At 39.6% G+C, this 22,664-nt stretch overlaps 1 protein-coding gene across 1 annotated transcript in view; it reads left to right on the top strand.

The window, feature by feature from the left end:
• Nucleotides 1-17,980: 17,980 nt before the first annotated feature.
• The window catches only part of NUDT14 (nudix hydrolase 14), a 63,515-nt gene continuing 58,831 nt past the window's right edge, over nt 17,981-22,664 (top strand). The window contains exon 1 of the mRNA XM_063290419.1: nt 17,981-18,161. Coding sequence (XP_063146489.1) covers nt 18,081-18,161 — 81 coding nt within the window. The 5' untranslated portion in view covers nt 17,981-18,080. The remainder of the gene's footprint in view (nt 18,162-22,664) is intronic.

Below are 22,664 nucleotides of genomic sequence, written 5' to 3'. Positions count from 1 at the left end.
TGCAGGCAGAAGCATGCGTCACCTGGTCAGAATAAGATAAATCCTTTTATCTAGGGATTTCTATTGATATTATATTAATTATTTTTAAATTTTTATTTTATACATATTAATTGCCATATGCAAATTTATGCAAATCTATGTCAACCTTTTTTTAGGGGATGTTGTGATGCCTCAGTGCCCCCCTACTGGTAACCTGACCAATAGGATAAAGGGAAATAATTACAGTATGCATGTTTTTAGTTGTCTTTTCTTCTCAACAATCATGACATGAAATCCAAGGGAAATGTGCAACTTGAATACTTGCTTTTTTCCATGCCAGCTTTTAGAACTGTTTCCTTTTCATATTTCCTGAGTGGCTTAAATAAAAGACAGCCTGGCTATGGCTGTTTTTCAGAACTTTTTCAGGAAACTCCTGACAGTTAAAAGAAGAATAAAACATTCAAGGAATGTGCATTAGAGCCACTTTAAGATCTTTAAAAACAAAGACGTAGCTATTTAAAATGTGCTATTTGACTAAACAATACCAAGATTTTTCATAAAATTTGGAAAGCGTCCTTCCATACCACTCCACTTCATCTTGCTGGATCAAACCAAAGGTTCCATAGTTCACCTTTTCGCAAAAGGTGTCCTCAAGTTGTGTTGTACTTCAACTTCCAAAATCTCTAGCCAGCTAATATAACCAAAGACTATAGGGGCTTTCTTACAGAAAGCAAAACACAATGCATGTCAAGATATTGGAGAAGTCTAAGAGTGGGCAGCTATTGAAGTCTAAAGGTAGGCAATATAGCAAATGCCCTACTGCTGATACCCAATATTGGCTTATGACTGTGTCCTGTGATCGACCTGCATTTTTTAATTAACCCCTGGAAGACAGCCTACTTAGACAAGCTAGCTCCTCCTACAGTATTTACTCTCGCAAGCTGTGAGATAATAAACTTCCACATCTAACCTCAATTAGGGAATTAGTTCCCTCTTTTGTCTTAGCAGGCACCCAATACCTGCTAGACACTTAATCCTCATTATGTAACCCTCCTTTGCTTGTTGCCTAAGCTAAGCAACTCTAGGGGTGGAGGGGGAGAGGGAGGCTGAAGGGCTATAACACTTGCCCAGTGAAAGCAACCCCTTTGTGAGTCACACCCATGGACTACCCGCCTCACCGCAACCCAAACTCATTGTGGTGTACTGGGGGTGTGCATAAATCTCTGATGCTGTAAGTACAGGGACCATTTTAATAAATCTTTATTAATTGTAAGCATCCTGGACCTCTTCCCTAGTGTCCACCTTTTTTTGATATCCGACCTGCAACTACACTAGCTGAAAACAGATAGTGTCCCAAAGTCTGCTCTCAGCTTCAAGAACACATACAGTACATACAAGAACATAGTATACTAGGGAGATTAATCTCAAATTAATAGGAATAAAAACAGAGGACAAGGTGAATGTAGGACAGTATCTTCCTGTTGAATTTGACTTATGAGTCCACCTCAGTTAGCAGGTCCCAGGGAGCAGGAAGCGGCAGGGAGTTGTTAGAAGACAATGTGTGTCAAAGGATTTGCCCTGCATTCTAATCACCAGTGTTGAAGAAATATAGAACTGAAAATCAGCTTGGTTCCTATAGATATATGATCTTTCAGCACAAACAGCAAAATCCTTTGCAGGGGAGATGGGCGGTGATAAAAAAAAAAGATAAATAAATAAATAATAAAAAGCTCTTGGGATAGCTCTGGAAAATGGAAGGATACCTAATTATCTAAAAGACAGAAATATATTTAAATAATATATTAGAGAAATTGGATTTTTAAAACAATGAAATGTAACAGAAACAAATGGAAAGTTCTTCAGGCCACAAGTATAGCATGGGGGATACCTGGCTTGCTGATATTACTTGTGGAAAGGATCTTGGAATAATAACTGAATGCAAAGTCAATATGAGTCAGCAGTAATGTGGCTAAAAAAAAAAGGCAAGTGTGACTTTAGGCTACATTGATAGAAATATAGTTCCAAGTCACAGGAAGTAATTTTTCTACATATTTCTGCGTTGGTGTGATTGGACCTCAAATATTGCATTCAGCTCTTGGTAGCACACTCCAAAAGGATTCAGAAAAACTGGAACAAATTCAGAGAAGGGCAACAAGGATGAACCATGCACTAGAAACTGTCTTCCATGAAGAGAAGTTGAAGGAGCAGACTATGTTTAGATTTCAGAAAAGATGCTGAGGGGGGAATACGATCATACTCTTCAACTGCCTCAAGGGATGTCACACAGAAGGTCAAGACCTCTCATCTCTTGTTCCAGAGGGCAGGATGTGGAACAAAGGATTTAAGTTACAAGAAGGCAGATTCCAGGTGAAAAACAATTCATAACAGTGACCACGTCATTCCCCAAATGCCTTCCCATTACTTCTCAGACTTAAGGAATTTCTACAAGATCAGCAGTGAGCATGCTAGCATACTAGCCTAACCTTGACAGGGAGGCCACTCCAAAGTCTGGGAGATACAACAGAGAAGCAGTGCCTTTGAGCCCGCATCCATCTTACCTCTTGAGCATGGGAAACCACCAACAGATCTTGATGGAGTGTACATATTGGACAGTCTTGTGGTTAACTTCTATGGAAAGGAGGGAGGCCTGACAGTACAAGAGACTAAGCCATATAAGGCTTTATAGGTTGCTCCCCAGACATCATATTCAGCACCATCTTCAGTGATAGCTCTCCATGTTATCTTTCATGTCACTTCAAATGCAGCAACACAGTCAATTCACACATTCAACTGCCTATCATTATATTACAGGAAAACAAAATGATGTATATTTATGTATGAAGTGGCCAGTTATCAGTAAAATGAATGGATCTATTCCCTATGAATTAAAATAACTTTTCTTTAAAAACAACAACTGATGATAACAGCCATAATAATGTAAGATAATGAGTTCTGTATGCTAATAATATAGGATGTGTAGATGTTACTTCCTTTTCCTTCCAGTTTCTTTATGCTAAAACTGGTAAATGAGGGATGAGGCCAGTGGCAGAATGAAAAAGACCAAGGATGTTTGCAAAGGGGAGTAAAAGAAAGTCAAGATGGCAACCACAACCTTGAAACTGTGACTGCCATCATCACTTTTCTGATCCCTCTTGAGATGCCCCTGGAAGACAAATGGCACACACAGCATGCAAAGCACTCTACACCACCCTGCATGCTGAGTTTGCTGGTCAAGATAAGTTAGCAGTTGGCAGTTGAGTAAGTGCTAAGCAAAACTGCTAAAGCAGAGCTGGTCTCTAAAAAGAGAGGATGAGAGCTGGGAAGCAGACATCTCTTGCTAGCAATATGCTAGTGTAAAATGGAGGTCACAGATTGCTGTATCAAAACTAATAGCTGGATCTGCTTTCCCAAGAGGCCTGCTAAAACAGCAGATCCACTGCATGCTCATTCCACTCTGAATCTGCCAAAGCCTACCAGCTCTAGAAAACCAAAGGTAGCTATTGCTATATGCAGTGCTCCAATGTGGCTTTTCGTTGCTGTATAACTTTGCCCTATGGTATTCATTTCCCCTTGATCAAGACAGTGGTGTCCACAAGGTGGAGAGTCCAAAGAGACAAGATGGTGGCTGCACCATCACAATCCAAGCCCCACCTCTGCATAGGACACTGATGCACATATAAAAGGGACAGGGCTTAGATTGATGCCCCAACCACATCTTGCCATTTTTGACTCCCACCCAGCCAACCAGATGACATTGAATCCAGTTTAAATTATTGACTGCAAACAGAAGGATCAAATCAGTTGAGAATGTTCAGGGAAGGACTTTTCTACTAAAGGTCTTAATTTGAACCTGCACTGCCTGTTTCCAGTCCAATGTGCCAGTTTGTTGGGCAATCAGTGCCAATCCACATGCTTTGCCTCATAGGGGCACATTAGTCAGACATCTCCAGAACTTTGTCAACTGCCCCTCAGATGCTCTGTCACACAAGAACTGGATGTCTGAGCTATGTGTTATTCTATATTTTTACATCCTGCTGAATTTCCCTCCACATGGCAGCTTATCAGTATTCTTTATGTCCTGCTGGCTTCTTTCCTCCCCATTCATGTCCTCTTTCTGGTTTTCCCCCATACCTTACCAATAAACTCCCCTAATGAAATTTCTATTTGCAGAAAACATCACACAAGTCATATAAATAGTTGCAAATTTCATTCACAGCATTTAATAGGGAATTGTGTCACTGGTGAAGGAAATAACACCTCCCCCCTGCTGGAAAATCCAGCACCATCCCTGTAATAATGCATATTGTACAATCATCTGATCTTTTTGATGACCTAATTTTTTAATAGTTGCCCAATATATCTATTCATCTATCTTCCTCTGTTGGAGGAAGAGGAGATGGTTTATAGGTTTCCGCTTTAATTATGCCGCTGCTAAAATTAAAAGAAAAATCCTTTTGTTTCATTATCCAGTGCTTCCAGTTGCGCTCAGGTGCAACTCCCTTTCAAACAAAAGAATAGTTTAAAAAAAAAAAAGGACATGACTAGTAGTCAACCTTGTCACTCAGGAGCAAATGAATAACTACAAAGCAATCTCACATTTCCTCTATTTCCTCAAGGACGAAAAGAAACATCTGTCATTCTGAAGGTAGCAAGATCTTCCTTATGCTTTTTAAAAATCTCTTTCTTTTCCTTTTTAAGGAGAAGATAAGCTATGGAAGGTATATAAAGAGCAAGATGAAGAGTTCTCATAAAAGTTACAGTGTGCACTGGGATACAATATTTATTTATTTATTTATGTAACCTATTTCTAGGCAGCCTCAATCAAAAAGACTCTCAGCAGTATGGAAATACATTTAATAAATACATAAACAAAAGCTATGGTTCCATGAATTGTAGACAGAAAAAATCCAGGATGCAGAATAGGGTTCAGGATCTGACTTTCTAAAGATTTCAGAAAGGTCTTAATTAGGATTTGAGATCAAGAGGACCTAAAGGTGAATAACCAGGGCAAGGGTGAGCAGCTGAAAGTCCCAAGGCTGCAAATGACCTCTGAACCCCTTTGGAGAAAGTTGAAGAAGATGAGTAGCATTTCCTGCTATTCAGAGGCTGGGAAAGTTTAAGGTAAGCCCTAAAAGAAGCTGCCTTAAAAACACAAACCCTTCCTCACCAAAACAGGAAAAAGCAGAAAATCCTGGCCACACTTTCAGATACTGTATGTGACAAAGCCCCCTCTCAATTTTGCATCTTCAGGCCATCCATGGTAGTTCCAAAATATTAAAGGGAACCTCTGGTCACCAAAAGATTGCTTACTTCTCAGTTAGAGGAAGGACAGAATGTAAGTGCAGACAAATCAACGTGAACTTGTCAAAACTTCATTGCATCGGGAGAATCTGTCAGTTTGCTTTTTGCCACTTGTAAAAAATCTCGGCTTCTTTCCATCTGGTTAATAAATTAATTGGTAGATTTTTTTGTAAACTATTATTAAAAACAAACCAATACAATTCTCATATGCTTGCATAGTCTAAATGCACATAGTCCAAATGCACTCATGGAGAGTGCCACAACATTGGTAAAAATAAGAAACCTGTTAGGAAAAAAGTGGCAACTCTACCAATATGGCTGAGGGGACGGGGAGAGAACAAAGGGGCCAATGATAACATGTGAGTCATAACATTATTGTGCAAATGATGCAAAGATGTCATTACCAGACATTACAAACTCAAATTACAAAATTCATCACATTTATGTGATGAGGTGATGATACATATGGTGTTGTTGTACCTTGCATTGGATGACAATCAATTCAGGAATTGGTACAATGCAGTTTGCCCTGATTCCAAATCAATTTGAGCTCTAAAAATCCATGAAAAATCACATAGTTGTGGGCATAGTATACTTTTTAAATAAGCTTATTAACATACACACTCTATTTGCAAAGAATTTTCTGTAACAGGATACATTCTGTTTATAGCTTTTCCTACTTTTGTATCAATATTTGTTATTAATAGATTATATTACAACATATGGAGAATTAGACATTTTGAATAAGAACTTTATATATTGGTTTAAATACAAAAAGTTTGCATTAATTTGTCAACCAAAATTCCCTCTGATCTGATATATATTTGTCCTTCGTGATAAATTCGATTATTTTGGTTATTATGGAAAATAACCTTAAAAGCTTAAGCTTAAAAAACAAATTACAAAGATTCAGTAAATACAGTAAAGCTTCTGATAGATAAATTTTATTATGTTCATAGACCAAAAGTTTTTAAAAAACCATATAATAGAACATAACAGAACCATTATTAATGACAGCTCATGATAGGGCGGAGTTTACACATAACATAACAACACTTAGCAACATTTAAGGACACAGAATTATCTTTGTTTTCAAATAAGTAACGTAAGTAAAAGGAGTCAGAATGCCCTGGGAATTTAGAAAGGAGAGAGAAATCAATTATAAATGAGGTAAAGCTGATAGAGTAATCTGTTTGCTTTGTTTGATCCTCATTTTTCTGAACACAAGTTCATTTCAGATCACTTCAGTGTCAGTTTTGTAAATTTGCCCCCACCCACACCCCCAAAAAGGGTCCATGGAAAAATGTGTATGCATTCTGCATCAAGTTGCTCCTAATATATACATTGCTGTGTGCAGTTTTCCAGTGATGCTCACTTGTAAATGATTTCCTTCTGGTTTATGTATTCTTGTCCATATCTTTCTTTAATTTACTGTACTCACTCCTGTGCACATGTGAGAACTCTGAACTGATCACAATATTTTGAAAAATGAACCTTTCAGTTGCAAGTATGTTTTTGTTATACATGTTTTATAAACGTACATAACTATTGGTCTTAAATGTCTCCTGCATCCATTACCAGATTAGTAGATTTACAAAAAGCATTACACTTAGATCAGTTGCAAGTCTACCTAGACAGGAACGAATCAGCTTTCTCAGACTCCCGTGACATGGACCAGTCAGACTTCAGCTTGCCAAGTTCAAATACAAGATCCCAGTCAGTTCCTGTTCAGTTGTCTGCGAGCTGCCAAGAAACACACCACAAAGTGGCTCACTGCGCCTCTGAAGATGCTGGCTACAGCTGCCGGTGGAAAGTCAGGACACCAGAAAACTAGACCACGGCCATTCAGCCCCAAAGCTTGTCATTGTTTGATTGATACCAACCATGAAAACCTACACCAGTAAAAATCCTCCCTCTGTCCCTCCGTCCCTCCCTTCCTAATCTTATACCACAATCTCATTCTAAAAATCGCTATCAGTTATTACAAATAGACATTTATTGTCAGCTATAAGTGTTTTCCACATAGTATGCATTTCCCAAGAAATTCCTTACTGCTCTCTGTTTAAAGACTCTTCTGTTCAGAGTACCTAATCTTTATCCCAGAATACAGACATTTCATAGCCTACTGTTATATGTAGAAGTACTGAATAAGGGACTGGGGTGGAGAAAAACTGACCTTCGACATCAATTTCAACTGCCAGTGCTAACTGAAGCAAGGTTCAAAGATTCTCATGGAGGTTTCTTTTGCTCAGTCTCTGCTGGTTTGGGCCCTATGAGAGAGATTCAACCACAGTGTACACTTCTTTCCTGCTGTTCCCAGGAAACACAAATGCAAGGGCAATTTTTCATATGTATAGCCCACAGCAGGGAAATAGTTCAGGTAAGATCAATAAAGCATTTAATGAAAACAGTTTAACTAGTTTTCAAAACAGTTAATAACTAAAAATGGATAATTTAATAAAAACCTTAAAAACACTTTTTAAACAGTAAATGCCTTAAAAGTCTATAAAGAGCAGACAAGAATACTAATAATTCCCTGACAAAAGATTTTGCTTTTGCAAAACCTCAGCTTTGCTTCCTGGTCTCAGTATCAGAACTGGCCTAGACACTGCCTGAGGTGATTACACTCTTTTGATATACCAGACTGGCATCGGATCTGAGGCGGCTTTGGACAAATATTGTCTTGTGAGTCATTTAACCCTTCTATCAATTCCTAGAGATATTGATCATCATCATCATAACTCTTGGCCAAGGGTACCAGTTATTCTTCCACTATGCCTACCTATATTGTGGCATTGTAGGGAAATTGAAATGATGGGTTCCAAGCCCAACCTCTTAAAAAACATTGGGAATATAAGAACATGGCAGATAGCTACAAACAAAATAGCCTTTTTAGCCCTTCAAAGTGAAGTTATCCCCCCTGAATTTCTCCCCAAAACCTTCTGTGGTCTCTTTCTTTTAGTTGGCAATGCATCCTATCTTAGAGGGCAGTCCTTTGTGTGAATTGCCATCTGCTTGAAGGACACTCCAGTCCAAATCAAATTCAAAAATCAAACACTGTCAGAAGGGAGAACAAGGCCTTGAAGTTGTTCACTTGAACAGGCATATAAGTCACAGTGTCACAGTGACTATGGCGACTCCTGGTAACTATGCTGATTTCTTGGCAGCATTCCCAGTTTGCCATTGCCTTCTTTTGAGATTTGACTTCCCAATCAAGCCAATAGCTTGCAATTTCCTGGTGATTTCCCATCCAGGTACTAACCATCCTCACCTGTCTTAGCTTCCCAGATCCAGGAAGATCAGTTAAGTGCTGCTATCTGCTGAGTCTCAATCTACTCATTTATGTTGTAATATTTCCATATCTGCATTCATACATTTGTATCAGTATTTATAAATTCTATGCAGATCCACATTTTCTTTTTCCATTTCACAAGGTTTATATCCTGCAGGATCTCAAGGCACTGTACACAGCATTCCCTTTGCAGTGTTTCATCATTTAGTCTGATGGCTAAATGGACTCAGGGCTTAAACGTATGCCATTAAATGACACTTGCTGTGGAACTAGATTGATTAAGGAAGAAGAGATCCATTACAGCAAAATCTGTAGGTTAATTAACTGCAAGCACTGCTAAGGTGTCTTTAAGAACACTGATCAGGCTGATTCACACATTGTTCTAAACTACAGTGTGAGTTCTTGGCTTTGGTCTTTGAGTGCTGTATTAACCAGGCATTATAGTTTGCAAAGTATGGTTTATGTTTTAGCATATATGTGAACCCAATCACTATTTCCTGTTTGTGGTACTTCGGGAATCACCAGAAAGCCCAAAGCTGAAGGACAGAATGTCATTGTAAGGAAATGGAGGAAAAAAAACATAAGTTTTGCACTGCTTTTAAATGACAGTACACGTTTTTGTTTTTGTTTTAACTCTGCAGAGAGAATTATTGCCCCTCTAACCCCAGGCAATATCCTGTGTGTCTGTTAGTCAAGGATGATCTGGGTCAAAACTGAGCAAAGTAGCAAAATGTGCTTATTCTGATTTTTTTTTCCTGCTTACCTGGGTTTTTCCAGTCTTCCACTGGGACTTATTCCAATGTTTTTTAAACTGTGAGAGATTTGCAAGAAGGCCTACCTAGAGGACATTTTCTTGTATTTAATGTAACAATTAGATGTTAGCACTATTTAGGAATCCTTTGAAAAGAGTTCAGTAGTTATATTTAAATTGTCTTCCAGCTTGCCTTTCAATGATTCCCCGCCACCCTCTTGAAAAGCTGTATATCTGCCAATGACTTAAGTCTAATATGTAATCCAATACTTTAATTATTTTGTAAGTACAAGATCAAAGCAAATTTTATTACTGATATTCCAGTGTATAAATTAACTATTTAACATTATTTCTTTAAAGCACTGAAATCACTTTTGAAAATGTAAGTTGAAAGACTGTGTCTAGTGAGGTTGATGTTTTTTGTGATGATTTTGATGATGGATACAATAAAGGAAAACTAGTTCAATACCAATTCTTTGTTTTGAAGGTACCCTTATCCATTCCAAACTTGATAATTTTGAAGGAGGCATTGTCAAAACCATTTCTGAAGAAATCCACTACAGACCAGATGGCTTTGGAAAAGTATAAGTAGTTTGTTTGGCCATTCTTGGGCCAGGTTTTGCAGGCAGGATGGTCTTTACTTCCAATCCACTCTGACTTCTGGGCTGGACAAATATCATCTTGATGGATGCCTTACATTAAAGAAATGGATAGAGGGATGGAGGAATATAATCAGAGTCAATTTTATTATGTTCTGGACCATCTTTCTTGAATGCACAGTAGTGGGGGTTTGACACTGCAATGGAAAGGAAAGCCCAAGCAAGGTATTGAGATCCTTCTGTTCAACTTTTTGATCACACTTGCCATGCTGTTCAGTATCCACATGAAGCAGCTAGACTTACTCATGCAGATGACACAGAGCTCTGCCTTTCTTTTCCATCTTCTAATCCTGAAAAACTGTTGAAAAATGTGAAAAGGTATCAATTATAGGTTGAATAAGTCAAAATTCTCCAGGCAATGCAGTGTGGTGGAAGGGCAAATATTTCTCTATCTCTGTGTAGAATTGGTGTGTGATAGGGCTGCATCTCTCCTACAAGTCCGAGCACGAGTTTGGGAATTACTCCTTGACTATTATCTATGGAAATGCAGGTGTTACTAATGACCAGACAAAGTGTGCTTTTTGCCATATTCCCCTGGTCTGACAACTGAACCTTAAACTGATCTTGCCCCAGTGAAACATGGCTTAGTCACATCAAGATTAAATTCTGGCAATGTGTTCTATGCTGAATTTCCCATAAAGACAGTCTGGAAACTTCAACTGCTGGAGAAAATACTATTTATAAAGTTTATAGAAGGTAAGCCAGGAATACCTATGAATATTAATATGTTACTCACATCTCCCTTGGCATCTGGCAGGCAACTGGAGGATTAGCCAAATATGGTTAAATTAATAAATAGGAAATCTCATTCTGAAGTATCAGCTGAAGAAATAGCCATTTAACTTTTTAAAGTCATCTTTCCTAACCAAAATTTTCCAGATATGCGGGACTATAACTGTCTTTGTATCCAGTCATATTATAGTCCAGCACATCTGGAAGATGTTAAGGTGGGAAAGATTACTATAGGTTATAAGCTAAAGATGATCCTTTAACCTGCATGAATGATAGATAGATATTCCTAGAGCTACCTGAAGCTGCTTGATAGCTGGTAACTACTGTCCTGCCAACATCTTTGCATCTCATTCACTGGACAGAAGAAGGAAGACAGTCATTTCAGTTTTTCAAAGTGTTTGGCATTTTTAAAAGAAATATATAGATGTTACCTATATTGACGTGGCTGAGTTGGCACCTGCCAAAACATTTGCCAACCTCTCTTAAAGACAATAGCAGTTAATTTCAAACTGATTTATGAGGAATTGGGAAGTAACCACACTGATAGTTTGGAACTGCTCTCAAAATAATATGGAAGTCAGTCTTTCATAAATAATCAGCTTGCAATCTTTTGACTGAAGGTTTCTAGATTTGATAGAAGGGAATAGAACAGCAAGGAAACCGTTACTGTAGTTTTTTGAAATTGTACAAGAGGGATTATATATAACACAATGCAATTATATGTAAGAATCTTATTAAAACTGTAATCTAAGTAAGTAGTGGTGTCTTCACTTATTTTCACAGTATGTTCCGCCCGCCCCCCTCCCCGAATTACTTCCCTATAAACTGTACATTTGCAACAAGTTTCTGATTTGTTTGTTCAGTCATCTCACTCTCAATTATTGGATTCCAACCTTATATGGACATCTAACAAGCTTGTCATTTTTTCATAGAGTTTGTCTCTCAAACACTTGGACCACTAGTCATCCAGCGAAGCTGACTGGAAAGAGAAAGCTCTTTATGAGTTGGGCTGTGAGCAGAAGATTCACATATCATGACTGCTGATCTGAACAAGCACCGTGGAGGCAAAGATGGGGTCTTGCTCTCCAAAGCACAGCTAAAATTATGCTGACCCTCTGTGACTTCTGGTTAAACAATAAGTTTTAAGGGAACTTTTTTAAGAAGCAACTTAACTATTAACTAGGAATGAATGAATCAGGCAACTCAGTTAAAAGCTGCAGCCGGAAGGGAGCCGCACTGCAAGGGACATTCCTCTATGTCCAAGGTAAACACCAGGCTGCTGCCTGAGCAGTTGGGCTGGGCCGGGACAGGCAGCAAAGGACGGTGCTGACTCACTCGCTCCACATGCTCACACAGGTGCAGGTCGGGTGGGCGTGCTCAGCTTTCAACAGCTGCCAGAGGCAGGAACCGGGCACAGGAATGCAGCATCAGGCTTGTGCAGGAAAGCCCTATCTAACAGCAATCCTCAAAGCCAACAGAAATGAAAACAAAACAACACAACAACAGTAATAATGCAAGCTGATTTTGGTTGAACAGGAAACAGCAGCACACAGCCAAAGAAGCAGAAGGAACACAGGTTAGGAAAGGGGGTCTCCAGTGTCTTTTCTGCTTTTCATGCAGCTCTTGAAGATTCACAAGGTCATTACCAGGGGAAAATGGTGCACTATCTGGCATGTAGCAGAGATAAGGAGATGATCTCACAAGATATGGTAATATCCCATTTAGTGGCATTAATCTCCTCCCTTCAGGTTCAGATGGAAGTAGTTTCTTCTGTTAAGGCAGGCCTGCAGCCCTCCATTCCAAATGCAGCCCTACCCACTGATCCATCATGGGCATGATCAAGTGGCTAATGTTTCCATTTCTTGCATCTGCAAAAGTAGAATTTTCAGTTCTACGTGGCTGATTATATTATTTAGTTTAGTGAATGAGAAGATATACAGACCTGCCTTAAAGGGGCTTACTTATTTGTGAGACTGCCTTTTTCCAATTGTTTCTGCCTAACCTATAAAATCAAATAAGGTTGCCATGCTTGGATCCCATCAATAAAAAATGTCATTCTATGGACCAGGAGGTGTGCCTTCTTTGTATCTGCAGCTCCTATTGGACCAGTGGGTAAGGCTGCATTTGGAATGGAGGGCTGCTCTTCCCACAGGAACTGAGGCTCTTCCCACAGGAACTGAGTTAGTGATGTTGTGATGAATCTCTAAATGTAATATGGTAGAAGCTGCTGGTCCTTTTCAGTGTGATTGCTTTTTACTGTAACAAACCAGGTAACTATGAGGCACAATTTATACACCACTAGAACTGGAGAAGGGGGACTAGATTTCATCAAGTATACATCCTTAGCCAGCAGCAAGTAAAATGTTAACTCCTCATTCAACTTTGCTGGGAGAGAAGCTTGCCATCTCCATTGGATTTAAGAGCAATCCTAACATCGCCTAAGAAACATATGGTCAAGCAAGAAAATAATTGATGTGTGAAGCCAGCCATTATAGTTTATAGGCTATGGTTTAAAATTATTTGAGTTTGCAAATTTATATGGCTGCCCATCTTAATCAAATAATTACGAGTGGTCAGGTGAGTAATGGTGCATAAAAAGAAAAACATGCATATAAAAAAGTCACCAGGTAAAAATAACCAACTCCTCCATCAACATGAAGGAAAACATACAAACTAGGCTCTGATAACTTCCTGGCCCTGAAGCCTGAGGGAATTATCCATGAATCAGACCACTATGCCTATTCTAAGTGTGGTAAAAACAAACCATGAGCGAATCCAGCCTAGGAGCTCATACCATGGTGGTAATGATGATGAAGTGTACTTACTTCTCCACTTTTATTGCATCTGTGGATAACCTCCCAGAGGCATTAAAGTGACTCAGCCAAGATGGAAGATCATCTGCTGATCCATTATGATGAATTCATGCAGCATCTGGAGAATAAAATTGCTCACAGCCACTCAGAGATTGATGCCAGTTGGGCAAGTCCAGCTGAGATTACAGAGGCCTTATCATTTGGGATGGGTTTGAGCCTGAAGACAGTTCCTGCTCAAACAGCAGGTGGAGATTGCAACCACAAGGGCTTTTGCATAATTACATCTTCTGCATCAGTCATAGCCTTTTCTGGATCAGTCACTCATGCCCTTGTCACCTCATAGCTACCCTTGAAGACTATTCAGAAGCTTCAGCTGGTCCAACAGTCTGTGTAATTTTGGGTATGCTTAGGTTAACCTATGTATCATTACTACTGCAGGAGCTGCACTGTCTACCAGTAGCTTTTGGGTGCTGGTTATAAAACCCTGTCTGGTTCAGGGCCTGGGTATCTCTGAGATTGCCTTCTCTGAGTCCTCTGACTAACGAGTTCTAATTGGGGGGGCTTGCTAAGGATGCCAAATTTGGGGGAATATCATTTACAGGGACCCCTTCCTCAAGCATTCTCAATGATGGCCTCTGGAATAGCCTACCCCAGATATCTGGCCCACTACCTCTCTATTACAAAGCCATGAAAATCTAACTCTTCAAACAGGTATTTTGGGGCATTTAAGATTCTGCTGTCTGATTGGCAACACATCAGGTACTTGCTTGGGTTATTGATTCCTTACATTGTTATTGATTGTAACCTGACAAGAGGCTCTCAATTCCAGTGGGCAAAAATTCATAGAAATAATTAAATAATTTAATTCTGTGTTGTTCCTTGTGACTTGCTTGACATATTCAGAAAGAGAGTAAAATAAATATAATGAATAAAAGTGAAATTTTGTTTCAAGGCTTAAATGTGCTATCCTAGAATTGGATTGTTGCTGGTTTTTGTATTATTGAACATGTGACCACTAAAGCTACTTCAAGAATTGGTAATTTAAATTTGGATAGTTTGATCACTGTGAATGACCAATCAGACTTGGCAAAATAATGTAAATGCTACAATGAGCCTCAATGAATTTTAACTCCCATATCCCAATTTGTCTTCCTTTTCTACTGACACAACTGAGAGAAATTTAGAATGACTTGTTTTTCCTGAACCAGAACTTGTTGACTCCTTTTCACAATTCTTGTTACCTATAGTTTGTTAGAAACAATGCACCTTGGCTTGAAGTATAAAACTAGGCCCCAACACTGTGCCAACAGGTGCCAGCTTCCATTAACATCTCCCTTGACACCTCATTTTTTAAAGTTCCTTTTAATTTAAAACTAAAACAAGAAGCTCACATGCTGCACATAACCAGCCTTAACATATTTTTTATTTTCGGTAATGTTTCCAGGCCCCTAAAATATATCAGACGCATTCTTCAAAAATAAAAATGATAGGGCACTGAACCTTAGAAGTGGGCCTATGAGGTAAATTATTGGCTGTCTTACCAGGGCAGCAATTCAAGACAATGTGCATAGCATAGACTCAAAAGGCCATACCCTGCTCTGGAATCCCAGGGAATTACCCTGTAAGTCTAATAAAAGATTCAGGATCCTGATAAGTGAGCTAATTAAGAGAAGTTTAAGTAAATAAAGTATGTTTGCTTTATTATAAACTGCAGCTGGCTATTTCTGACTCTTCTGTGCTGGATTCTCCAATAAATATTGTGCATTGGTATGGGAATCTCCCTATCCATGTGCCAGACTGCTGACTGTGCATAGTGATTAATGTTAGATTTAATAGCCAAGTTGTCTTTTCCAGAGGCTAATTGTCAAAAATGTAAAGTTCTTTTTGATATTCCTTAACACTAGCAATATGGATCCTTAGAACTTCCAAACTGCTGCAGCCATTTTGTTAATACAGCTACAAGGCTGCAGCAAGTCAGGGGCACAGTCTTGAAACAACTTGCAAATGATTGTACAAAAACATTTTTTTTCCTGAAATGCTAGCTATCTGCTGAGTTGCCTTTAATCTGATAGTAGTAAAGGTAAAGGTTTCCCTTGACGTAAAGTCCAGTCGTGTCCGACTCTAGGGGGCGGTGCTCATCTCCGTTTCTAAGCCTTGGAGCCGGCGTTGTCATAGACACTTCCGGGTCATGTGGCCAGCATGACGACTCGGAACGCCGTTACCTTCCCGCCGAAGCGGTACCTATTGATCTACTCACATAGGCATGTTTTCGAACTGCTAGGTGAGCAGGAGCTGGGACGAGCAACGGGAGCTCACCCCGCCGCGCGGTTTTGGTATTTCAGGTTTTAGTTAAAAGATACACCATTGTGATTACAAGAATATATGCCATCCTCTTATTTACATAGTAGTTACCACTTATGCAGAAAATGCAAAATTTCTATTGTTACATTTTTTACATCCTGTGATTTATTCTGCATAGTCATGCTCCAAAAGTAGGGCAGAAATATCCCCTGAAATAAAAGTCACCATGCTAGATTTGTCTACACCCATTTAAACAAAATGACTTCTCATGATTCTGATTCTTCTCTTTGTCCATCTCTACAATATTTGGCTAGCATTATCTCGGAAAAGGATGCTCTGAGATTCTCTGATTTACTCATGCTACAACTCACAGAACTGGAGAAATCCCAAAAGCATTATCAGTGCTGAGAAAAGACCATCCCACCCCTGAATGTAAATCACTCCACACATCCCTGAAAGTAGATGTATATTAAACATGCATTGCTACATATGCATATAAAAGTAGTTTGCAGGAGTCTAGTCTTTATAGAAATGGAGTGCACAGAGGAGGGGAGCAACATCTGTTTCCCCTTTCCCCTCTAAGTTACATAGCTTTAAAATAGTTTTCCCTTAACCATCATACCAGAAATAATCCAGACATGTAGATCAGTCAAACTTCTGATTTGGTCCAAAGTGAGTGGGCAACATTAAGAAAGCAACAAGTAACCTCTTCTTAATTAAGCAACCTGCTAATTCTTTGGCAGTTCATAGAGAATATATGGAACTTTTGCAATAACAGGTAATTCAGGCCTCCAGTTTTAAAGAACACACACTCCAAACCTGTGTACCACCTATAAAAAAATTAGGAAACACTACATCATATAGTGCAATTCCACACAGCTATAAACAATAGAATAAAATCAATATAATCAGTTTATACATCTTGTTCACTAACTGTGATTTAATAATAATTCTGCACTGACATAAACAGGGCTATATACAGTGTATTTCACAAACACAGAAGTATTAGATGAAAATTCATCTTGCTATTTTCAGCGGCCCTTCCTGGCCCCCATCACCTGTAAAGAAATTTAGCTAATTGTTATATTTCAACTAATTGCTGAAATTTTTGAAGCTAAAGGCTTGGTTGGTGAAGGACATTAATGCCCAGGATAGCTCCTTGCTAATACTAGCTTAATTAAAACAAGCAGAAATGCAGAATATAGCAAATGTTAAAACATTCCAAAATAAAAGGAATTATGCAAGGTTGTTCAATTTGGCTAATTTGTAACAACTTCAAAACCAAACCATTTTGGGTGCATACTATTAATTTTTAAAGAACAGAAGTTGATTATATATGCACAATTACTTCCCTTGAAGCCTCAAAAAAGGAATAAAAGAACTCAACAATTGTACTTATACAGTAATGAACTCACCAGGTAGCCTTATGCTGACTTCCCTGCCCCTGTCTCTTTCCAGCACTTTCTTCACAATTTGGAAATAGTATCACTTGTCCGTTTTGCAAGGATGAATTAAAGATTACCTAGAATTACCATGGCCTGGTAAGACATGGTTTGCTTAAGCACAGTGTACTGAACAAACCAGAACTGGCTGGATGGTACTATCAATCAAGCCATAAACCATGGTGTACAAACAATAATGCCTATGCTTGCTAAGCCAGAAAACAAAGTTCAGCTTAATGTAAAGGCACTCAGAACCTCTCTTTGGCTACAGTCACGTGATCACTCAGTTGGCAATCAGTCTCACTGAGCCTCTGAAACTATCCTACATGATTATGTATTATCAAGTCGTTTTCGACTCCTAGAGACCACATAGATTTACCTGCTAGGAACTGCTATATATGTGCCATTTAAACCTACAGCCTTCTCTCTCTTACAAGGGGGAGGGGGGGCGAGAGCAGTCCAAACTACTTCATAAGGTCCCCCTCAAGCTTTTATCGCTCAAAAGCTTTTATTCCTTAAGGAGGATTTTAATAACATCCTTTTCCTCCACCGTGAATTCAAGTATTTTCCATGGGAAGAGCATTTTCATTTATTCATTGCTCCCCAACTCCGCTCTTTCACATAGGGAAAAGATGAGGGAAAGGGGAAACATCTGGAAAAGCCCCCCCACACGCACACCCGCGCGCTCTTTTCAAGTTCCACGTCCATTTCCGCGCTCTCTGCCCGCGCTCCTTTTCGGTCCGTCCTTCTCAGCTTCCCTGCGGGGCTAACACCGCGCCGTCATCCAAGGCTGAGGTGGCGCCGTCCGGCATGGAATCGATCGAGGAATTGGCTCTCGGACCTTGCATCGCCTCCCAGTATTTGCGGCCCTTTCGCCTCCGTTACCGCCAGGTGAGGGGGCCACGGGAGGAGGAGGAGGAGCCGCCGCCCGCGTCAGCAGCGCTCCGGCTAGCCGGCTTACGTGGGAGCGCTCGGGCTAAGCTCTCTACGCAGAGCCGCTGCTATGAAAGGCCTACCTCTGGCTCTCCCGAAGGCCCAGCTATGGAGGTGGCGGGAGGGTCAGGCTTTCCTATCCTCGTAAGAGCCGCTGCTACTGGATCGGGAAAGGGCTGGTGGGAATTTAAGGCCCGGGAAAGAACTCTGCAGGCCGGCAGGGTAGTGCTGGAGGTCCCGGGTCAGAAGCAGCCCCTTTCCTCCCTTAGGAAATCTCCTGACACCTAGGATTGAGCGTTTCCGAGCACACGCAGAATTTTTAGTCCCTCCCACAAGAAGAAAAGGTGTATTAATACTTTTATTTGGTTAAAGGGTCTTTGCGATGATCGCCATTGAACACAGGCATAGAGGCCTTTCTTTCCCTGTTCTGGGACTGGCTGGTTTGCTGTGTGTCCTCTCCCCTGAGTATGCTTGGCTTCAGCTTCTATGTTTAAAATGGGCAAATTCGGGAATAAGGGAATAACTTTTGGTCCCATAAATGTTGCAGCCTTTGAGGGTTGAGGTCAGAAAGTGGGTAGGGATTTCTCTGGTGCCCCACTCTACAAATGTAGCTGTTTCAGCACTTTATTTACTGCAAAATGAATACCCACATGCTCCTAGCATGCAAACCTATGCATTGGGCAACCAAGCCAGCACATACTTATCAGGAGTAGCTCAGCTAGAATTTATCTCCCTATCTTTTGACATACATTTCCAGCAATTGTCTCAAATGGTACAATTCTGATTGGGACAATAGAATTCTGACTAGAGTTCTCTGCAACTCTGAAGATAAATTTCAGGATTATATTAAATTGTCCAAACCCACCTATTCACCCTTTTCATATTGTCCTGAAGACTCTGGCTAGGTTCATAATACTTATAAGACAGTTATCTCTAGTCTTTTGAGGAGCAAATTTGGAGTTCTTTGAAATTATATATGGGTGGTATGGCTATAATGAGAGCAGAGTTGCAAATTGGTTACTATTTTAAGACCTGAGTTTTCTTTCTTTCCACTGGCCAGTGTTCCTTGAGTAAATTGGCATAAATTTGTTGAATGGATGGATGGATGGGCCTCCCATCCAAAGGTTGTTTTTTTTTACTCTGAATTTTATGTTTGTGTCTCTTTTAATTGAAGCTGTTCTGAGTGTTCTTTCTGGACAGATAGGATATCAAATGAAATTAAAGTCAAGTGGGAGCAAGGTTCCCAATGTGTGAAGCGTGATGCTCATAGTAGAGATCTTGACATTAGGTTAAAATTTCTTTAATAATGGGGTTGTTGGCCAAAAAGCTGGAGGTTAGTAAAACCCGGAGTGGATCTGCCAATCACCGAAACAGAGTCAGAAGGATTCCAGTAACTCTTTATTTATGCACACAAGCCAAAAGGAAATCTCTTGGCTGAGAGGAACACCAAGCAGTTACAATTGATTACATTTATACCATTCATTAAGAGAGAATATACTGTATAAAATTGTGATTGGCTAACTAAAATCAGCTGCTTGCACCTGCGTGAAAGCTTCTCATGTTACATATTAACATCCCATATCTCTAGCATGTCTTTGCTAATACTTACTTGAATATTCAAGGGGTGTGTTTTTCCATTATAATTGGGTAGGCATCTTTCAAAGTTGAACAAAACTGCCCAAAGCTGGTTCCCTGTATTGCTCATCCTTGCATTCCTCTGCTTATCAGCTGGAGCCTCCCACTCCCACTTCCCCAATTAAGGGCTGCTCGTCCATCAGGGTAGTAAAGAATATGCAATTGGCTAGAATCACACAATGCACTAAACTATGCATTATAGTTGATAGAACAGTTGATTTCACAGAACATACTAAGTTTATGGCTTAGTATATTCTCTGAACCCAAGCAATTGTACTTAATTCAGCAAACCATGTGTAAACACAGCCAGTTTTTTATTCAATTCATAGATAATGCTAGGTCCTAGTTTAAACACAATCAACTGTGCTTTATTACTAATGAGATGGTTCAAGCCTTATATTAAAACATGATAAGTTTATTTGGTTTTGGCTTACTATGCTTTGTCAAATTAGCTGATTGTAGTTTACTTAATATGTTGTTATTAAACCAAGCATGAATTAGTGTAGTATACAAACCCAGTCCACATCTTCAGCTTGCAAGCCCTAAGATTAATTCCTACCCTCCCCTAGTAAAAGGATTTTAAATGGCAAGGCTGGGAAAGATTCTGCCTGATCTGTCAAACTGTTATTACACAGAGAAACTAAAACTGAAAAAATTAAAACTAAAGTATTTTCCAGGACTATCAATGGAACCATTTGCCTTTAAGAAGCATAACATTTTTCTTTTGATGTGAACAGTAGCACATAGATAAATTCTGCCTTATCAGAGTTTGGACTTAATATTGTAAATTGTAATATCTGTAATTTGTAATATACTCTAGGTACATTTAGTACTTCTTGATAGATTCTCACAACCTCTTTGCTTATTTTTTGTTTACATTCATATAATTTCATGTGGTGAAATCAAAACTGGAGGATGAAATAGCATTTGTGTACTTTTATTATGATTCAGCTTTCCAAATGGTTACAGCTAAGAGTATTGCCAAATCCCTTAGATGAACAATTGAAAATGCAGGCTTCAGTAGTTTCTTGCATAAATATATACTATTAAGAATATAAAAAGAACAGAAAGTTTGAGTGCTTTTGAAGGAACGAGCAATAATTTCAAAATCTTACAGAGAATCATACGATTCATAATAGTTGGAATTTTGTTTAATTACCCTTCATTAATCGAGGAGGCTCAGCAAAGGATCGTTACCTTGCCGTGGTGCTGGAGCTTGAGCATCTCAATGATGCCATGAGCTAAAGGGTGAAGGGCCACCCAAGACAGGTAATACGGTAACGATATAGGTAAAAGGGTGAAGGGCCACCCAAGACAGGTAATGACAAATAAAATCCTGTTAGATATCTCAACTCTGGGTCAACCAAGTGATGCTGTTAAGGTCCTTTCCCAGGTTGTTGATGTATCTGGTCAGGGAAGAACAGACGTAAAATCAAGACTGGCTGTTCTTGGTTCTTCTGGCACCTAGTTTTTTCCATCTTTACCAAGGCACTCTCAGAATTTTCCCCCAACACCACAGTTCAAAAGCATCGATCTTCCTTCTCTTAGCCTTCCTTATGGTCCAGCTCTCGCAGCCATATGTTACTACTGGGAATACCATTGCTTTAACTTTGCGGACCTTTGTTGTCAGCGTGATGTCTCTGCTCTTCACTATTTTATCGAGATTTGTCATTGCTCTTCTCCCAAGGATTAAGCGTCTTCTGATTTCCTGACTGCAATCAGCATCTGCCGTACTCTTTGCACCTAGAAGTACGAAGTCTTTCACTGCCTCTACGTTTTCTCCCTCTATTTGCCAGTTATCAATCAAGCTGGTTGCCATAATCTTGGTTTTTTTGAGGTTTAGCTCCAAGCCAGCTTTTGCACTTTCTTCTTTCACCTTCATCATAAGGCTCCTCAGTTCCACTTCGCTTTCAGCCATCAAAGTGGTATCATCTGCATATCTGAGATTGTTAATGTTTCTTCCAGCAATTTTAACTCCAACCTTGGATTCCTCAAGCCCAGCATGTCACATGATGTGTTCTGCATACAGGTTGAATAGGTAGGGTGAGAGTATACAGCCCTGCCGTACTCCTTTCCCAATCTTAAACCAGTCTGTTGTTCCGTGGTCTGTTCTTACTGTTGCTACTTGGTCGTTATACAGATTCTTCAGGAGGCAGACAAGATGACTTGGTATCCCCATACCGCTAAGAACTTGCCACAATTTGTTATGGTCCACACAGTCAAAGGCTTTAGAATACTCAATAAAACAGAAACAGATGTTTTTCTGAAACTCCCTGGCTTTTTCCATTATCCAGCGGATATTGGCAATTTGGTCCCTAGTTCCTCTGCCTTTTCTAAACCCAGCTTGTGCATCTGGCAATTCTCGCTCCATGAACTGCTGAAGTCTACCTTGCAGGATCTTGAGCATTACCTTACTGGCATGTGAAATGAGTGCCACTGTTCGATAGTTTGAACATTCTTTAGTGTTTCCCTTTTTTGGTATGGGGATATAAGTTGATTTTTTCCAATCTGATGGCCATTCTTGTGTTTTCCAAATTTGCTGGCATATAGCATGCATCACCTTGACAGCATCATCTCGCAAGATTTTGAACAGTTCGGCTGGGATGCCATCATCTCCTGCTGCCTTCTTATTAGCAATGCTTCTTAAGACCCATTCAACCTCACTCTTCAGGATGTCTGGCTCTAGCTCACTGTCCACACTGTCAAAGCTATCCCCGATATTGTTATCCTTCCTATACAGGTCTTCCATATATTCTTGCCACCTTTTCTTGATCTCTTCTTCTTCTGTTAGGTCCTTGCCATCTTTGTTTTTGATCATACCCATTT

This window comes from Candoia aspera, chromosome 1, assembly GCF_035149785.1.
Source record: "Candoia aspera isolate rCanAsp1 chromosome 1, rCanAsp1.hap2, whole genome shotgun sequence".
NCBI classification, from domain to species: Eukaryota; Metazoa; Chordata; class Lepidosauria; order Squamata; family Boidae; genus Candoia; species Candoia aspera.
The sequence above is the reverse complement of the archived record's forward strand: the minus strand, read 5'-3'. Positions and strand labels throughout refer to the sequence as shown.